This window comes from Oncorhynchus keta, chromosome 36, assembly GCF_023373465.1.
Source record: "Oncorhynchus keta strain PuntledgeMale-10-30-2019 chromosome 36, Oket_V2, whole genome shotgun sequence".
Classification (NCBI taxonomy): Eukaryota; Metazoa; Chordata; class Actinopteri; order Salmoniformes; family Salmonidae; genus Oncorhynchus; species Oncorhynchus keta.
This window is the reverse complement of record NC_068456.1, coordinates 987434-1003320: the sequence shown is the minus strand read 5'-3', so window position 1 is coordinate 1003320 and position 15887 is coordinate 987434. Positions and strand designations below refer to the sequence as shown.

The 15887-nt window shown below is 42.2% G+C and overlaps 1 protein-coding gene across 2 annotated transcripts in view; it reads left to right on the top strand.

Annotated features, from left to right (window-relative positions):
* wdr11 (WD repeat domain 11) overlaps positions 1 to 15887 on the top strand; it is a 132329-nt gene that overhangs the window by 57766 nt on the left and 58676 nt on the right. For both annotated transcript variants that reach the window (XM_052498280.1, XM_052498279.1), the window contains exon 11: positions 13381 to 13465. In XM_052498280.1, the coding sequence (XP_052354240.1) occupies positions 13381 to 13465 (85 nt within the window). The remainder of the gene's footprint in view (positions 1 to 13380; positions 13466 to 15887) is intronic.

The window sequence follows — 15887 nt, the reverse complement described above, 5'->3', positions numbered from 1 at the left end:
TCCCAGACTTGAATAAAACCTAGCATGTCCATTCCCCAGTTGAGTGAGCTGGGCTGTGGAGCTCTGGAGCAGTACATAAAAATAAAAAACCTGTCACCCTGTTTTCAGCTATTTGCAGACTATTCCCTGAGGAAGGACTCAAGTTGTTCAATGGCCTCATTTTGGCTTTAGATAAACTTTTTTTTTTTTGTAAGATTACAAAACTGACTTTTTCATAGCATGTTTGTCACTTTGGTCTTCACATTTTTACTGACTTCTGTGGTAAGTTAAACATAAAGACAAATACGGAGAGCTATTGTTTCAAAAGGTCTAAAATAAATGCAAGTCATGTCCAGAGTGATTCAATTTTTATTAATGTATATCAGACAAATCACACAGCTGTCAACTAAAAAATATATATACTGTGGGGCAAAAAAGTATTTAGTCAGCCACCAATTGTGCAAGTTCTCCCACTTAAAAAGATGAGAGGCCTGTAATTTTCATCATAGGTACACTTCAACTATGACAGACAAAATGAGAGAAAGAAATCCAGAAAATCACATTGTAGGATTTTTAATGAATTCATTTTCAAATTATGGTGGAAAATAAGTATTTGGTCACCTACAAACAAGCAAGATTTCTGGCTCTCACAGACCTGTAACTTCTTCTTTAAAAGGCTCCTCTGTCCTCCACTCGTTACCTGTATTAATGGCACCTGTTTGAACTTGTTATCAGTATAAAAGACACCTGTCCACAACCTCAAACAGTCACACTCTGTCCACTATGGCCAAGACCAAAGAGCTGTCAAAGGACACCAGAAACAAAATTGTAGACCTGCACCAGGCTGGGAAGACTGAATCTGCAATAGGTAAGCAGCTTGGTTTGAAGAAATCAACTGTGGGAGCAATTATTAGGAAATGGAAGACATACAAGATCACTGATAATCTCCCTCGATCTGGGGCTCCACGCAAGATCTCACCCCGTGGGGTCAAAATGATCACAAGAACGGTGAGCAAAAATCCCAGAACCACACGGGGGGACCTAGTGAATGACCTGCAGAGAGCTGGGACCAAAGTAACAAAGCCTACCCTTAGTAACACACTACGCCGCCAGGGACTCAAAACCTGCAGTGCCAGACGTGTCCCCCTGCTTAAGCCAGTATATGTCCAGGCCCGTCTGAAGTTTCCTAGAGAGCATTTGGATGATCCAGAAGAAGATTGGGAGAATGCCATATGGTCAGATGAAACCAAAATATAACTTTTTGGTAAAAACTCAACTCGTCGTGTTTGTAGGACAAAGAATGCTGAGATGCATCCAAAGAACACCATACCTACTGTGAAGCATGGGGGTGGAAACATCATGCTTTGGGGCTGTTTTTCTGCAAAGTGACCAGGACGACTGATCCGTGTAAAGGAAAGAATGAATGGGGCCATGTATCGTGAGATTTTGAGTGAAAACCTCCTTCCATCAGCAAGTGCATTGAAGATTAAATGTGGCTGGGGCTTTCAGCATGACAATGATCCCAAACACACCGCCCGGGCAAGGAAGGAGTGGCTTCGTAAGAAGCATTTCAAGGTCCTGGAGTGGCCTAGCCAGTCTCCAGATCTCAACCCCATAGAACATCTTTGGAGGGAGTTGGAAGTCCATGTTGCCCAGCAACAGCCCCAAAACATCACTGCTCTGGAGGAGATCTGCACGGAGGAATGGGCTAAAATACCAGCAACAGTGTGTGAAAACCTTGTGAAGACTTACAGAAAACATTTGACCTCAGTCATTGCCAACAAAGAGTATATAACAAAGTATTGAGATAAGCTTTTGTTATTGAGCAAATACTTATTTTCCACCATAATTTGCATATAAATTCATTAAAAATCCTACAATGTGACTTTATGGATTTTTTTTCTCTCATTTTGTCTGTCATAGTTGAAGTGTACCTATGATATAAATTACAGACCTCATCTTTTTAAGTGGGAGAACTTGCACAATTGGTGGCTGACTAAATACTTTTTTTGCCCCACTGTATATATCCCTTTTCCAGACAAGATTAAAGAATGGGACAAGTAGACAAAGTGAATTTAAGTCAATGCTTGCATCTGTATCAGTTTTAAATGAATTTGAGTGGTTATACATACAAGACATGTTGACAGAATGGCTGCGAGCCAGAGAGAGAGAGACTGTTTCTGTTCTCCCAGGTAGGGCCCTTGCTTCTGGTACAACTGAATGACCCAGTATTCATTCAGGCAGCTTGAAGAAGATCTCTGTCACCACCTGGGCCCATTTCACATTATGTACCATTTATCACCAAAGCCATGTTAGCATGCACTGCACATGTTGCTGAACAATTCAACTATTGTTCTGGTCATTGATTTATGTAAATTCATAAGCATTGACTAACCCCCCCAGCAGTTTCAATCTCAATGCATTTTTATCACAGAAGACACAATTACAAAATGAGTACTTGAGGCATGTTATGATGTAAAACAGTACAATGTCAGCATGTCTCAGTACTAAAAGGATGTTTATAAACTGGGTGGTTCGAGCCCTGAATGCTGATATCATTTAATTTTACTGGTCTAATTATATTGGTAACCAGTTTATAATAGCAATAAGGCACCTGGGGTTTGTGTTATATGGCCAATATAACCCTAACCCTAAGGGCTGTGTCGTGCATAAAGAATATCCGTTAGCAAGGTATATTGGCCATATACCAAAACCCCTCGGGCATTATTTATTCAGTAAGGATTGTGTAACATAAAGCAGGATTATAATGTAGGCATCCTGTAAGGAGATGACGACTCATCTCATTTGGCTCTGTGATCTCTCCGAATGACGCAAAAGATAGATCTCTTCATCTGAACGTTCCTTTTCTTCTATTATTAACACCCCTAAGACGACTGCCACACAACCTGGCGAATAGATTGTGTTAATAAAGATAAAGCAGGAGAATAGAGGGAGGGAGGGAGAGAGAGATGTAGTCTTTGGTGGTTTGTAGAATAACACTGGGCATATGAGAAGAGAGCATTGCCCCTACGTTGTCAAAAGTCATGATTATGTATTCCATACAGCATCAGAGTCCAATGACTATGAACAGAATGTGTAAACGAAGAACCTTTTCAATAGCTCACATAGCGAGTTGGCAAAGTTATGGTTTCTACTGCCCTCTTATGTTTACTCATAGGTAGTTGAAGCTAGACATAATTTGGAAGAATTCGGGAAAGGCGTGTGTTAATGTGCATGCAGCAGGTATCCTGGCCGTTAAGAGCTTTGTGGGCCAGTAAACGAAAGGTCGAATCCCAGAGACGACTAGGTAAAACATCTGTCTGTGCCCTTGAGGAAGATACTTATCCCTAATTGCTCCTGTAAGTCGCTCTGGATATGATTGTCTGCCTCATGACTGAAATGTATGCAGGTTTGCATACATCACGGGTTGGAAAAGTTGCATATTCTTGAGTGTTATCTGGTGTGCACACCTGCTGTTGCGGTGCTATTTCGGTTCAGTTCTCTTTTTCCGCCACAACAGTGCTTTAGGTTTAGTTAGGAGCAGCAAGTAGCATCTAGCATTTTTTCCCCCGGAGGGTTGCCAGTTCGAATCCCGGGTCTTACGGGGAAATTCTGGCTGAAAGTGAGCTGGCATGCCAGGGTTGCTGGTATCGAAATCCTAATTGCCGTTGCCCGCCGTTGTGCCCTTGAGCAGCCACACACAAACCTGAAAATCAACATGTGCAATGCCAAGCGTTGGCTGGCTCGCCACCATTGGACCATTGGAGTCATGAATCACAATTCACAATCTGTCAGTCCGATGGACGTATCTGGGTTTGGTGGATGCCAGGAGAACACTTAACCTCCCCCAACAACACTTAACCTCTCCAACAATTGCTCCACAGGTGGCCAGTTTGGCAGCCCGCTGCTCCAACATCACCAACCGGTATATGCATGTGTGTCTTTCGGAGGGGTTGGTAAACCGGAAGTCAATTTTTGGTTGGCCCTTTCGGAATTTCATTGTTCAATTGAGTGTTTTTTTTAAACTGCAACTATACAAAACGTCTTCTAACATGGTCAGCATACTGTTTCCAAATTCTGTGGAATGTGTCTGGTTAATGTTTGGTTTTGTAATGTACAGAGTCTAATTGGATGTAGCTACATAGTTCAGTTCTCCAGTTTGTTATTGAGAGTAGATGTATAAGGCTTTCCAACTGATGGCTACACATTTTTATCTATACAGCAATTTCACCTAGATTACAAACATGTCTATTGATCACCAATATTTACAATTCCCAAAAACATAAACTTGGAGATGGATGTATATAAATTCCTAGACACAATGTACTTGCTTCCATTCAGCCACAAGATCATTAGTGATGTTGGGCAATTAGGCCTGGCTTGCAGTCGGCGTTCCAATTCATTCTAAAGGTGTTTGATAGGGATGAGGTCAAGGCTCTGTGCAGGCCAGTCAAGTTCTTCCACAACGATCTCGACAAACCATGTCTGTATGGACCTCTCTTTGTGCATTGTCATTCTGAAATAAGAAAGGGCCTTCCCCAAACTGTTACCACAAAGTTAGAAGCACAGACCTAGAATGTCATTGTATACTGTAGCATTAACATTTTCCTTCACTGGCGCTAAGGGCCTAACCCTCCTCCACCAAACTTTACAGTTGGCACTATGTATTGGGGAAAGTAGCATTCTCCTGGCTTCCACCACACCCAGAGACGTCCATCGGACTGACAGATGGTGAAGCGTGATTCATCGGTCCAATGGTGGTGAGCCAGCCAACGCTTGGCATTGCACATGGTGATTTTAGGTTTGTGTGTGGCTGCTTGGCCATGGAAACCCATTTAAATAAGCTCCTGACAAACAGTTATTGTGCTGATGTTTCTTCCAGAGGCAGTTTGGAACTCTGTATTGACTAAATACAGATTAGACTCCCGGCGCCGACAGAGATGGCCGTCTCGCTTCGCGTTCTTAGGAAACTATGCAGTATTTATTTTATTATTTTTTTTAAAAAATTATTTCTTGCACTGTTACCCCAGGAAATCTTAAGTCTTATTACATACAGACGTGAGGAACTATTAGATATAAGAGCAACGTCCACCACCCAGGACAATGGATCAAATCCCAGCAGGCGACCCAAAACAACGGCGCCGCAGACGGAGCGGTCTTCTGGCCAGGCTCCGTAGACGGGCACATCGCCCACCGCTCCCGAGTATACTACTTGCCAATATCCAGCCTCTTGAAAAAAAAAAAAAAATCAGAGCAAGGGTTGCCTTCCAGAGAGACATCAGAGATTGTAACATTCTCTGTTTCACGGAAACATGGCTCACTCGAAATACGTTATCAGTCTGTACAGCCAACTGGTTTCTTCACGCATCGTGTCGACAGAAACAAACATCTCTCTGGTATGAAGAAGAGCGGGTGTGTATGCCTTATGATTAACGAGTCGTGGTGTGATCATAACGTACAGGAACTCAAGTCCTTTTGTTCACCTGACCTAGAATTCCTTACAATCAAATGCCGACTGCATTATCTACCAAGAGAATTCTCTTCGATTATAATCAGTCGTGTATACCTCCCAAGCAGACACCTCTGCTTGGTCGCTTCAAGATTGTTCAACGCTGGTCGCTTCAAGATTGCTTCGATCACGTGGACTGGGATATGTTCCTGATAGTGTCGAACAACAACATTGATGTATACGCTGATTCAGTGAGCGAGTTTATTAGCAAGTGCGTCGGTGATGTTGTACCCACGGCGATTATTAAAACCTTCCCCAACCAGAAACCGTAGATTGTTGGTAGCATTCGCGCAAAACTGAATGCACGAATCACTGCTTTTAGTCGGGGCATGGCGACTGGAAACAAGACCGAATACAAACAGTGTAGTTATTCCCTCCGCAAGGCAATCAAACAAGCTAAGCGTCGGTATAGAGACAAAGTAGAGTCGCAATTCAACAGCTCAAACACGAGAGGTATGTGACAGGATCTACAGTCAATCACGGACTACAAAAAGAAAACCAGCCCCGTCGCGGACCCCAATGTCTTGCTCCCAGACAAACTAAACAACTTCTTTGCTCGCTTTGAGGACAATACAGTGCCACCGACACGGCCCGCTACCAAAACTTGTGGGCTCTCCTTCACCGCAGCTAACGTGAGTAAAACATTTAAATGCGTTAACCCTCGCAAGGCTGCCGGCCCAGACGGCATCCCTAGCCGCGTCCTCAGAGCATGCGCAGACCAGCTGGCTGGTGTGTTTACGGACATATTCAATCAATCCCTATCGCAGCCTGCTGTTCCCACATGCTTCAAGATGGCCACCATTAGGAATACCTATGTAAGAATGCTGTTCATCAACTACAGCTCAGCATTTAACACCATAGTACCCTCCAAACTCGTCATTAAGCTCAGGTCTCGACCCCCGCTCTGTGCAACTGGTTCCTGGACTTTCTGACGGGACGCACCCAGGTGGTGAGGGTAGGAAACAACATCTCCACTCCGCTGATCCACATCACTGGGGCCCCACAAGGGTGCATTCTCAGCCCTGTTCACCATGACTGTGTGGCCATGCACGCTTCCAACTCAATCATCAAGTTTGCAGACGACACTACACTGCTGCCAACATACTGACTCAAATCTCTAGCCACTTAATAATTACAAATTGGATGTAATAAATGTATGGCAAGTCACTTCAAACATTCAAATGCCACTTTATATAATGTTTACATTCCCTACATTACTCATCTCATACTCTTCTCTATACCATCTACTGTTTAACTATTTAATAATTTCATCCAAACTGCTTGCCTGCGTGTCAACGAGCGAATGTGTCGCCAGGCCCTGAAATATAACTTTGTTTTATTTTTTTTCCCTTGAGTCTCTGCAAGTCCCACTTCTACCACCTTCTCATTGGTTTTTAGGAGAATATACCTATGTGGGTGATTGAAAGATGGACTGAGGTCCACACTCCAGTCCAGTGGGTATTTGAAATGCACCTTCAAGTTGGTTGCCAGCCATCATATAAAGTCCACAGTGTAAGAAGACTGAAGGCAGAGAGATTACTAGAAACTAATTGTTGGATTACAGAACACACAATTTTGTGTAACTCAAAATGGGTCAAAATTCTACAAAGCTCAAGAAAAAAAGGACATGGTGCATTTCAAGTAAAATAACAACCTAATGTTTATGTCCCAGGACACGTTACATAGCAACAGCAAGTTAGCCAGCTAAATGTCATGAAGGTTTCATGTGTTCCGACCTGTCCCAAATGAATATGGTTGGTTCAGAGTTTGTTTTGATATTTCAACCTGTGTCCTGATTGCGTCTGGTGTGGATGTACAATATCAACATGCGCACGATGGCGCATGCGGAGATACGTGCATGCCCCGGTCTAGTCAGCCTATTAGGTTGTATGTGAAAATGTTCATACCCGCTCCTATCTGTGACCAATGGTTCTCCTCTATTTTGTCAATTACATCTGTTTGCCATTTTTTCCTTATAGGTTCTAAACCATCAGTTTTACTAAACTATTCCTTTGAAATTCCAATTCAACTATCCCTTTGAAGTTTAATAACACATTTGAATATTTATAGCTACTTTAAAATAAATACCTGCGGTCAACTTGTGCAATATAGGAGATGAAGCAGATCCCGTTTTTTAATTTCAACTGTCTCATTACTTTACATTATGAAGCTTACTATATTTCCCCAGAACATTTGAGCCAGTCACCTGTTTTTTTTTTTAAATAGCACAACTGGAGAAGCGGGAGCAGGTTAGTCTAGTTCTGTATTGACAGGTTGTGGTTTATATTGGAAGTCGTGTTTTTTTTTTCTTCAATAGAGTATTCAGGGATATGCAACTATAGTTTTCCTTCCCAGAAAATTAATTAGTGCAACACAGGCAGAAAATAGTTTAGTTTTCGTCTGTTGACAACAGAAGTGCAAAGCTATTTGGCTGGCAGCCATGCAAGTAAATGGGCTTGCAATGAAAAAGCAAGGTATTTTTTGCAAAAATGATGCATGGCCATAATATTTCTGTTTTTCTTAAAGTAAATCTTGCATTTCATCAGAGAAAAGTAGACTAGCTAAACTGAGAAAAGTACCTGAGAGAAGTAGCTACACATCAGAGTGCTGTCTGCTGTATAGAATGCCCATTTGTTTATTCTCATCTGAGTGAAGAAGTGCAACTGAAGCTCAAAATTAGTTTAATGCTGAGCAGAAATTACAATAAGAAGCCGTTTACATCTGTGTTTACAAAACGCATGAAGATATTTCTTGTTTTCTCTTTTTTTTCTGTGTGAAAAATGCCGAATTCTACATTAACGCAGTCCCTACGTTTAACTGAATGGGGTTTGCAGAATTAGTGGCTTAATGGACAAGGTGATGGGGCGTCATATTGTGTTAGCTTTCTGCCGTGTTTGAGAAGTCAAAGTTATTTGTACAGCTGCCGCTATCTTGATTTCCATGGGTATTTTCTCTTCTCCATTATGGTCTGTCTTATTCCCTCCCCTCTTCTGAGCAGAGGTAGGCCCATTGCCCCATACTCCACACACACAGTGTGTAGCCTACACATGCTGCTCCAGAGCCAGTAGGCTGCTGTTCTTCCTTCAGACAAACATGCATCAAACCTTGTTCATTTGTACTATGTCTCTTTCACATTCGCTTGTAAATGTCCAAACTCACCGAAAATTATGTTCCGTAAAAAAATTGCCCTCTCACTGTCAACTGCGTTTATTTTCAGCAAACTTAACGTGTAAATATTTGTTTGAACATAAGATTCAACAACTGAGACATAAACTGAACAAGTTCCACAGACATGTGACTAACAAATTTAATAATGTGTCCCTGAACAAAGGGGTGGTCAAAAGTAACAGTCAGTATCTGGTGTGGCCACCATCTGCATGAAGTACTGCAGTGCATCTTCTCCTCATGGACTGCACCAGATTTGCCAGTTCGTGCTGTGGGATGTTACCCCACTCTTCCACCAAGGCACCTGCAAGTTAGTTCCTGGACATTTCTGGGTGGAATGGCCCTAACCCTTATCCTCCGATCCAACAGGTCCCAGACGTGCTCAATGGGATTGAGATCCGGGCTCTTCGCTGGCAATGTCAGAACACTGACATTCCTGTCTTGCAGGAAATCACGCGCAGAATGAGCAGTATGGCTGGTGGCATTGTCATGCTGGAGGGTCATGTCAGGATGAGCCTGCAGGAAGGCTACCACATGAGGGAGGAGGATGGCTTCCTTGTAAACTCACAGCTTTGAGATTGCCTGCAATGACAACAAGCTCAGTCCGATGATGCTGTGACACATCGCCCCAGACCATGACGGACCCTCCACCTCCAAATCGATCCTGCTCCAGAGTACAGGCCTCGGTGTAACGCTCATTCCTTCGACAATAAACGCAAATCCAAAATAATAAAACCGCGATTCGTCAGTGAAGAGCACTTTTTGCTAGTCCTGTCTGGTCCAGCGATGGTGGATTTGTGCCCATAGGCGACGTTGTTACCGGTGATGTCTGGTGAGGATCTGCCTTACAGCAGGCCTACAAGCCCTCAGTCCAGCCTCTCTCAGCCTGTTACGGACAGTCTGAGCACTTATGGAGTGATTGTGCGTTCCTGGTGTAACTCGGGGAGTTGTTGATGCCATCCTGAACCTGTCCCGCAGGTGTGATGTTCGGATGTACCGATCCTGTGCAGGTGGTGTTACACGTGGTCTGCCACTGAGAGGACGATCAGCTGTCTGTCCCGTCTCCCTGAAGCGCTGTCTTAGGCGTTTCACAGTACGGACATTGCAATTTATTGCCCTGGCCACATCTGCAGTCCTCATGCCTCCTTGCAGCATGCTTAAGGCACGTTGACGCAGATGAGCAGGGACCCTGGGCATCTTTCTTTTTGGTGTTTTTCAGAGTCGGTAGAAAGGCCTCTTTTAATGTCCTAAGTTTTCATAACTGTGACCTTAATTGCCTACCGTCTGTAAGCTGTTTGTGTCTTAATGACCGTTCCACAGTTGTTTATGGTTCATTGAACAAGCATGGGAAACCGTGTTTAAACCCATTACAATGAAGATCTGTGAAGTTATTTGGATTTTTACGAATGATCTTTAAAAGACAGGGTCCTAAAAAAGGGACGTTTCTTTTTTTTCTTCAGTTTAGGTATAACTTTATGAGCTGGATTGTCTGTCTTTGCAACGTGTTTGTATTTTGCGCTCATTAGCATCTTTAGCAAGCAGCCTCCATTTAATTCGCTATTACTTGTGCTAATTCTGTTAGCATTCTGGTAATAAACAACCAATGTTGTTGTTTTTTGCATCCTGTTGTGTATTAAGGTGTTAATACATTATATCCTGGTATGAGAGAAGGATGATTGGTGACAGTGGGGGATAAATGTTTTCCCCTGAGTGATCTGATTCAATCATGCTCGGGTTGGCGACAGTTACTGCAGCACCAATCAATCAGTCCAGACTGGGTGTACGATAGGGCTGTGACTATACCAGTTTCACAATATTTCTTCCATGTCAAAAATTTAAACATGAAGCAGACTCAACTCTTTGCTCCTTTAAAATTCAGCCGTATGTAACATATTGTGTGCTACAGCTTAGAAAATAACTACATTTGACCTTGGATGTTTCCAACATTAGGGCTGTTTTTCCTAAATAAGTTGAATCCACTTGGTGTTTTTTTTTCTTTTCCACAATACTAACAAGTATTGTGATACTGATATCGTCCCGGCCCTAGTGTCCAGGATTGATCATCGAACACCGGCCAGGATCTCCTTCCAGAGAGACTTCAGGGATTGTAACATACTCTGTTTCACGGTAACATGGCTCTCTCGGGATATACTTTATATATTTAACTATATATAATGTGTATATATATTTTATTGCGAGTGTAGCGAAATGCTTGTGTTCCTAGCTCCAACAGGGCATTAGTATTTAACAATTCACAACAATACACACATCTAAAAGTAAAAGAATGGAATTCAGAAATATACAGTGCCTTGCGAAAGTATTCGGCCCCCTTGAACTTTGCGACCTTTTGCCACATTTCAGGCTTCAAACATAAAGATATAAAACTGTATTTTTTTGTGAAGAATCAACAAGTGGGACACAATCATGAAGTGGAACGACATTTATTGGATATTTCAAACTTTTCAAACAAATCAAAAACTGAAAAATTGGACGTGCAAAATTATTCAAGCTTAATTGGACCCAATTTCCTCCTACAACAGGACAATGGAGCTATGCATTGGGTCAAACTATGCAAAAACTATTTAGGGAAGAAGCAGTCAGCTGGTATTCTGTCTATAATGGATTTGCCAGCACAGTCACCGGATTTCAACCCTATTGAGCTGTTGTGGGGGCAGCTTGACCGTATGGTACGTAAAGAAGTGCCCATCATGCGAATCCAACTTGTGGGAGGTGCTTCAGGAAGCATGGGGTGAAATCCCTCCAGATTCCCTCAACAAATTGACAACTACAATGGAAAAGGTCTGCAAGGCTGTAATTACTGCACATTGAGGATTCTTTGAAAGCAACTTTTGAAGGACACAATTATTATTTCAATTAAAAATCATTGTTTTATAACCTTGTCAATATATTTCCTATTCGTTTTGCAACTCATTTCATGTATGTTTTCATGGAAAACAAGGAAACTTCTACGTGACCCCAAACTTTTGAACAGCAGTGTATGTGGTAGTGGTGTATGGGCCTAAGGGCACATACTTTGTGTGTTGTGAATTCTCTAATGAATGTAATGTCTTAAAAAATGTATACAGTGGGGCAAAAAAGTATTTAGTTAGCCATCAATTGTGCAAGTTCTCCCACTTAAAAAGATGAGGCCTGTAATTTTCATCATAGTTACACTTCAACTATGACAGACTAAATGAGGGAAAAAAATCCAGAAAATCACATTGTAGGATTTTTAATGAATTTAGTTGCAAATTATGGTGGAAAATAAGTATTTGGTCACCTACAAACAAGCAAGATTTCTGGCTCTCACAGACCTGTAACGGCTCCTCTGTCCTCCACTCGTTCGTTACCTGTATTAATGGCACCTGTTTGAACTTGTTATCAGTATAAAAGACACCTGTCCACAACCTCAAACCCCTCGCCTGTCACACTCCAAACTCCACTATGGCCAAGACCAAAGAGCTGTCAAAGGACACCAGCAACAAAATTGTAGACCTGCACCAGGCTGGGAAGACTGAATCTGCAATAGGTAAGCAGCTTAGTTTGAAGAAATCAACTGTGAGAGCAATTATTAGGAAATGGAAGACATACAAGACCACTGACAATCTCCCTCGATCTGGGGCTCCACGCAAGATCTCACCCCTTGGGGTCAAAATGATCACAAGAATGGTGAGCAAATATCCCAGAACCACGCAGGGAGACCTAGTGAATGACCTGCAGAGAGCTGGGACCAAAGTAACAAAGCCTACCATCAGTAACACACTACGCCGCCAGGGACTCAAAAGATGCCAGACGTGTCCCCCTGCTTAAGCCAGTACATGTCCAGGCCCGTCTGAAGTTTCCTAGAGAGCATTTGGATGATCCAGAAGAAGATTGCCGTATGGTCAGATGAAACCAAAATATAACTTTTTGGTAAAATCTTTTAAGTGGGAGAACTTGCACAATTGGTGGCTGACAATACTTTTTTGCCCCACTGTAACTACCTTAATTTTGCCGGACCCCAGGAAGAGTTGGCAGTAGCTAATGGGGACCCATATTAAATACAAATACACCCGTGTTCTAAAATGTGTTAAATAAATAATGTATTAAAAATACAAAACAGAAATACCTTATTTACACAAGTATTTGCTATGAGACTGTAGGCTGTAGCCTAACAATATATGAAAAGGTCAAGGTCTAAATACATTCCGAACGAACTGAAGGCTAGTGATTTTGCTGTTTGTTTCATAATATCTTCAATGTGCTCCTGGGAATTCGATAAGGAGGCGCACTGTTACATCCCCAATATGGCTGTCTTCACTTGTACTTCGGAGCTGCTATGCCTGTGAGAAGTACCGATTTACATGACGTGCATTGGCTAATAATTATTGAGATATCTGAGAGAGCAATGTGAATGAAAGGTGCTTCGGACCACAGCTATTGGCAGCCAGGAGAAGGGAATTCTAACTTTGACCACATGGCATGGCTTTTCTTTAGCGGGTATTACGGCCACACAAGGGGGCCGTCGATACTGCCGGTGAATTCTAGGCCTGCCGCACACTATTGCTCCGATTTTTATATACATTTAGTAATTGTATTAATAATGTTAATGTGCCTCCATCAGTAACTGTTTTATTGGGGGGCAAATTCAGAAATTGCTGGGGGACTTCGATGCAGAAATCTGATTTAAGGGAAGTTAGGATTTGCTCCAATTATAACTGTATACGTCTCTCTTTGTCTGTCCACAGGTACCAGTAATGGGTCAGTTCTGGTCTATAACCTCACCAGTGGTCTTCTGCACAAGGACCTGAGTGTCCACTCCTGTGAAGTCAAGTGAGTAACATCACCCACTTCCCTAGTGTGGTGTCTCAAATCAAGGACTTCCACTCATCATTGTCCACTCATGGCTCTGCCCAAGACACCCACTGAGCCATTTGATAATCACCTACTTACAACTCACTTTCATCACAAGCCACCACTCATTTTTCCGTGAATTGAGTCTCCTCCCAACTACTTCGGTGCAGATTTAATAACACATTACACAAAGGAATAACCTCAACCAAGACTGGTGACATCCAGTGGAAGCGGTAGGAACTGCAAGCAAGTCCCTCAGAAATCTGGATTCCCAATAAAATCTCATTGAAAACAGGGTGACCTCAAAAAAATAAATCTGAATGGTTTGTCCTCTGGGTTTTCGCCCGCTACATAAGTTCTGTTATTCTCACAGACATGTTTCAAACAGTTTTAGAAACTTCAGTGTTTTCTATCCAAATCTACTAATAATATGCATATCTTATATTCTGGGGATGAGTAGCAGGCAGTTGAAATTGGGCATGCTTTTCATCCAAAATTCCAAATTATGCCCCCTATCCTAGAGAAGTTAATAGAAAATGACTGAAGTAAAATACTTCTTGAGTAAAAGTCTGAAAGGTTTTGGTTTTTAGCCAGGGGCACACCAACACTCAGACATCATTTACATACAAAGCATTTGTGTTTAGTGAGTGTCCCAGAACAAATGCAGTAGGGATGACCAGCGATGCTCTCTTGAGAAGTGTGTGAATTGGACAATTTTCCTGCCAAAATGTAATGAGTACTTTTGAGTGTCAGGGAAATGTAGTAAAGTAAAAGTGTGCCAAAATATAAATAGTGAAGTAATGTACAGATACTACCCCCCCAAAAATACTTAAGTAGTACTTTACACCACTGCCCAAATTCCTGCACACCAGTACATTAGCATATTTGATATACTGTTACACACGCACTTAACTTGTGTATGGAATACTATGTGGTAAGGCCATGCAACCTGAGTGAGGTGCCGCTGGGTTCTGAGAATATGAAAATATACTTATTCATGTCACTGATGGAGTGCTAAGGTTTAGAGGGTCTACACCAGATGTTAAGGGTTATAGGAGGAATGTATATAGTGGGTGCAACTAAACTTGGAATGTGTTGAGCGCAGGGAAGCAATTTACATGTGGCAGGCATTGATAAGGGGAGACAGGTGGCGATCTTAGAAACTAACAATGCCACTGAGGGAGAGAGGGTAATGTATAACATTGATGGAGCTTGTGCATGGTCCGCCAGGCACAATACCAGAGCACAAACTTGTTATCTTTTTGGCCACTGCAGTTATCACAATTCAGGTCCACAGGTGTTTCCCCAACTCCGTAGTTGGTGAAGAAATGGTGCATGTAGTTGCATGTAGTTGATGACTGCGCTGCTGCCTTTGCTGGATGACGTGCTTTCATCAATCAAGTAGTTGACTTGTGGTATTCCTTCACAGCAGACGCCAAACAAGCCAGGAGTTAAAAAGTAGATGGGACCTGGCTGCATAGGTTCAGAACCTGCACCTGCACCTGCAAACCACAAAATGATATTAAGATAAATTACAATGAATTCTCACCCCTGTCAATCTGTCTTTACACAGCTCAGTGAAAGGTATTTGCTGCCTCTCATATATATATTATTTTTTGTATATATCTATACATCCATCTATGTCAATCAGTATAAAGGAGCAAATGTGGCTTACTTGTTAAGCTAAATCCAAGCTTGCTCGTTCAGTAGGGCCCCCCAGAGACAACTGCAGTCTTCACAGGTGGTCTTGCAGTCAGCAACCATCTGGTAGACCGACCGGTCACTCTGAACAAGCAGGAGATGCTGCTCTTGCTTCATCTTGGCTTACTGATGTAGAATTTTGTTTTCAATTTAAATATATTTCAATTATTCTAATTTGTCTGCAACCCAGAGTGTGTAAAGTTCTGGTTTAAATGAAACAGACAGAAATCCCAGCTCACAATTGGTCAATTCCAAGTTTATTCGCGAGAGCTCTCCCGTGCATATACAAAGATGTTCCTTTTATAACATTCTCTTAACCTACGCAGAAACATACACGCTATCATTAGGAGAGCTATCCTATCTACTTCTCTACAATTCTCACCACCAGTTGATCACTACCCAACTGACAGTTACATTCCCCTCAAGATAAGGGAAACCTGGAGGGGTACTCCTTGTCCTATCTTATCTCCCCAGAGTTAGAGCCGGGTCGGTTCAAACATAGGTTAAGGATTCACTTTGTGTTCTTTCGGCACACACATACATTCCTCTCTTCCCCAGTCCAACCTATTTGGACATATGTTTATCAGCTTTAATTACTCCTTGTCTATGCTACATAAGCTTTAATCCCTGATGGTTCATTTTCTGGGTAGAATTATTTAATAATTTATCTTCAACCTTTTATAAATTATTTCAACACTTA